Here is a 4,603-nt window from a genome sequence, read left to right as displayed (position 1 = left end):
TTCTTCTTCAGCACATCTAATGTAGACATGTTTTAAACTCCTACAGGGGCTTGGAGATGTCCTGCAATGCTACTAAGAGTATTTATAATTGGCATGGTATGCGTCATTGCAGTAAAACTTTATCATGTTGCCCCTAAAGTCAAGGGTGGCAACGTTGTCATGCCTGCTGCATCTGCAAGGTGAGACAACGATGTCTGTCTGTCTGTCTGTCTGTCTGTCTGTCTGTCTGTCTGTCTGTCTGTCTGTCCGTCCGTCCGTCCGTCCGTCCGTCCGTCCGTCCGCCCGCCCGCCCGTCTCTCAGTCTTCCTGTATGTATGTCTTCCTGTATGTCTTCCTGTATGTCTTCCTGTATGTATGTATGTATGTATGTATGTATGTATGTATGTATGTATGTATGTATGTATGTATGTGTGTATGTGTATGTGTGTGTGTGTGCGTGCGTGCGTGCGTGCGTGCATGCATGCATGCATGCATGCATGCATGTATGTATGTGCGCGCGCGTGAGTGTGTATGTATGTATGTATGTATGTATGTATGTATGTATGTATGTATGTATGTGTGCGCGCGCGTGAGTGCATACGTGCGTGCGTGCACGCATGTATGCTATATGTATGTACGTCTGAGCTATTAATTATGTTTTCTCTACCTCAAGAAAACAAACAGAATACTCCGATTTTGAAGTTCAACAATTACAAAGCGACAGTGAAAGCCTTGAAGAGGGAAAAGGTAATTGTAAATATATACCAATAGTATGTAAAGCTGTAGAATATGTCCTGGAAATTTATCGATTTTGATGTATTAAACACTTTGTTTGCCGTCCTTGCATTTCCCCAAAACGGACCAGGCGGTGAGGGAAAAAGACAGAATATGCTGTAGCATATCATGTAAAATTAACTTTTCAGGCGATCGCAGCAGCTTGCACATTGATTATATTTGTTACTTGTTATCATACGCTTTGTGTGCGATATTACAACGAAAAGATTAACTTTAATCCTGAAACAAAACGTCGCCTGGGTTGACAAAATCTTAATATAAACATTGCTACATTTTATCGTCTGGCTAGACAAAAATATTACCAACAGCATTTCGTCAATCGTCTGGCATGACAAATATCTTTACAGATGTTGTTACACTTTCTTTGTGTGAGCTACTATTATCTTAGGAGATCGTCACCAAATTTATACATCCCTTGTAAACCTTAAGGTTGGCGCGTTCTTTGATATTTTGAGACAGTCAATTGACTAAGGGAGCCTTCAGTATTTACAGGGGGAGGGCCTGAGGAATCTAGGGGGAGGGGGTCACATTTTACAAACCTGTTCTTGGGTACTTGTGACCATTGCTCATCTCTGTTGGTGCCGTCTACACTCATATGATGGTATGACTAGTACTGTTACATGTCCTGTTTAAAACGTTACTTTTGCTTTTTAAAAAATAACCCCCCCCCCTCTCTCTCTCTCTCTCTCTCTCTCTCTCTCTCTCTCTCTCTCTCTCTCTCTCTCTCTCCCTCCCTCCCTCCCTCTCTCTCTCTCTCTCTCTCTCTCTCTCTCTCTCTCTCTCTCTCTCTCTCTCTCTCTCTCTCTCTCTCTCTCTCTCTCTCTCTCTCTCTCTCTCTCTCTCTCTCTCTCTATTTTCTTTTTAGTTAAAAATGACACGATGCCACCCAATATTATTTTTATCATTGCTGATGATCTTGGCTGGAATGATATTGGATACCACAACCCAATGATCATGACACCGAATATCGACAATTTAGCAATGACTGGAGTTCGACTAAACAACTCATATGTGGCTCAAACCTGTGCGCCATCAAGGAGTATGTTTATGACAGGCAGACATGCGGTATGTATGTTGGGCGAATGTTATATCCCATGTTTAAAGTTGTCTGGTCAAGTCTAATAAATATAGTCTAGATGCTACCCGTAGCTTCGAATATCAAGATCTCTCTTCACCCCGCCTAGGTCAATGTGGTCCTGAGATGATATTTCAAATTCAAACGAAATCACCCACACAGTAATTAACACCTAATGTTTACTCTTGAGAATCAGCTGATAACAATTGTAATTGATAATATTGATAAAAAGGAGGCCAACATTGTAAAGAAAATGATCGTTGATGTATTAGTGACAACATTTATATAACTTACATCTTTAATGAGCAAACAAAACAAACAAACAAACAAACACACATACACACACACGCACGCACACACACACACACACATACGCGCGCGCGCGCACACACACACACACACACATACATACATACATACATACATACATACATACATACATACATACATACATACATACATACATACATACATACATACAAACATACATACATACATACATACATACATACATACATACATACATACATACATACATACATACATAGAAATGCATAAGGAACTAATAAACATACATACATACATACATACATACATACATACATACATACATACATACATACATACATACATACAAACATACATACACACACACACAAATAGTAAATTTTCACATCACGCATATAAACATAAATGCTAGCTAGTAGTCCAAGTGGCAATAGTTGGATTTGACGTAGTGCATCTTGAATTGTAAGACGTCTGACGTATATTGTGACGTCATGGACATTGACCTCCCCATCGTATTTAATAGTTTGTTCCATAAATGCGCATATTCGTTATACTTTCTAGTTTACCTGGGTACACATAAAGTTACAGTTGTTGTTCAGTTTAAACTTGTCTATTTATTGAATAGTATGTGAGTTTCTCCAGTTAATAGCCCTCCTGGATGTACGACTTTACATATACTGCAAATGTTTTGTCGTCATGACTACGTTTATATCATTCTGTAACTGGAACGTATTTTACGTCTGTCTGAACGTATTTAAAAATGATGTTTTGTTATTAGGCACAATAACTTTAATACTAGTAATATCGTACACCGTTTTTTATAGTTGTATAAACAATAAATCAAATCAAATTGATTTTTGGGTCCGCACCCAAAATTAGCACCCTCAACGGCGATTAGGATTTCAACCTGTTTCTGTACTGCTTAGAGATACTATCGATCACTGGTTAACATGTACAGTATACAATTATAGCACTTGCCAGTAAATATATAGTTGTTGTCTGATCGAAAAATGATATTCCAGTTACAACTGGTACCGTTTTAACATGGTGACATTTTCAAAACCAAGTTTTCACTCAAGATTTAAACTTGCCACTATACTACCTACAGATAATATTGGCCTCTAATTAACAGATACAATGTCTTTTATAAGTAATTGGCAAAGTTTTAGCGATTATATTTGATTATATGGCCATATGGATGAGAATTGCAATTGGATTTTTAAAATTTAAAACAATTTTATTATGGCGTCCTACCTGAAAAATCAACTTGGAAATAACATATGCCAAGTCTTTGTTTGTAACTCAATAAATAGCAAAAGACTGATAGATTTGTAAAATGTTTGTTATTGTACGTACTTTTTTTTACTCATTTTTTAAACATTTGCAATGTATTGCGTCACAAACACAGACTTGGTCTATGTTATTTCACATTGATTTTTCAAGTAGGAAACCATGATAAAATTGTTTTATAAATTAAAAATCCAAAATAAGTACCCAATCCTCATCCATATGACCACTTTGATTTATATGGATTCATAATACTTTTACAGATTCAACTTGGTTTACCGGTGAACTATATACATCAACTACCTCGATGTATGCCATTAGACGAAGTAACCATCGCACAAAAATTGAAAGAAAGTGGATACTCAACACATTTAGTTGGGAAATGGCATCTTGGGTTTTATAAAGAGGAATGTTTACCACATAACAGGGGTTTCGATTCTTTCTTTGGTAAGTTGTGTTAATATATTTTCTGGTAAGAGATTTATTTCGTAACGAGAGTTGGGGTTTTATTTAAAAATGAAAAGATAGTGAGCCCATTTTCTCACGTAACAATCCACTTGGTACGAGCGTACACGTAGACGTGAAAGACTAACTCTACTACACTATTCCCGCTATCGTAACTTAAATTTTCATATTTTTTGCATTTTGATTTACTTATCTCGAGCGAAAATTAAAAAAAAAATAACGGAAATAGTGTAGTAGCGTACGCGTGAGTCCTTCAGGTCAACGTGTAAGCTTACTTCAAGTTGCTATAGCGATCGTGACGTAACGAACAACACTCTGGATAAGCTGACAAGTGTGCAAAAACCAGACTTCCGTATTCAATTCAAATGGTAAATTCAGGTAAAATTATGCTCAGTGACTAGAGTCTGTAGAATCCAATGTCTGATATCGCATGATCCAGACCTTTAAGCACCTCTCGAGGGCGCTATTTATCATCATCTGCAAGTGAGCCGTCATTGTTATATTGCTGTGCTATCAAACGAGAAAAAACACTTACCAAATCGTATGTAGTTTTCCCTGTTGACCTTTAACCTTTTAAAATTAGCTTCAGAAAAATAGAATTGAAAGTGCGTCAGGTGAAAACTAGAGAACTAAAAGAAAACAACACAAAAAATGGAGTCATTTTATCGACCCTATTAGTTACAATGTATTTAATCGACGACCAATAAATCAATG

General features: G+C 37.0%; 1 protein-coding gene across 1 annotated transcript in view; it reads left to right on the top strand.

Annotated features, from left to right (window-relative positions):
* The first annotated feature begins 1,653 nt into the window (after positions 1 to 1,653).
* Positions 1,654 to 4,603, top strand: part of LOC144446895 (arylsulfatase J-like) — an 8,491-nt gene continuing 5,541 nt past the window's right edge. Inside the window, exons 1-2 of the mRNA XM_078136740.1 lie at positions 1,654 to 1,839; positions 3,688 to 3,871. Of these exons, the coding sequence (XP_077992866.1) occupies positions 1,654 to 1,839; positions 3,688 to 3,871 (370 nt within the window). The remainder of the gene's footprint in view (positions 1,840 to 3,687; positions 3,872 to 4,603) is intronic.

This window comes from Glandiceps talaboti, chromosome 15 (assembly GCF_964340395.1).
Source record: "Glandiceps talaboti chromosome 15, keGlaTala1.1, whole genome shotgun sequence".
NCBI classification, from domain to species: domain Eukaryota; kingdom Metazoa; phylum Hemichordata; class Enteropneusta; family Spengelidae; genus Glandiceps; species Glandiceps talaboti.
Note: the sequence above shows the minus strand (reverse complement) of the source record. Positions and strands in the feature narration are given on the sequence as shown.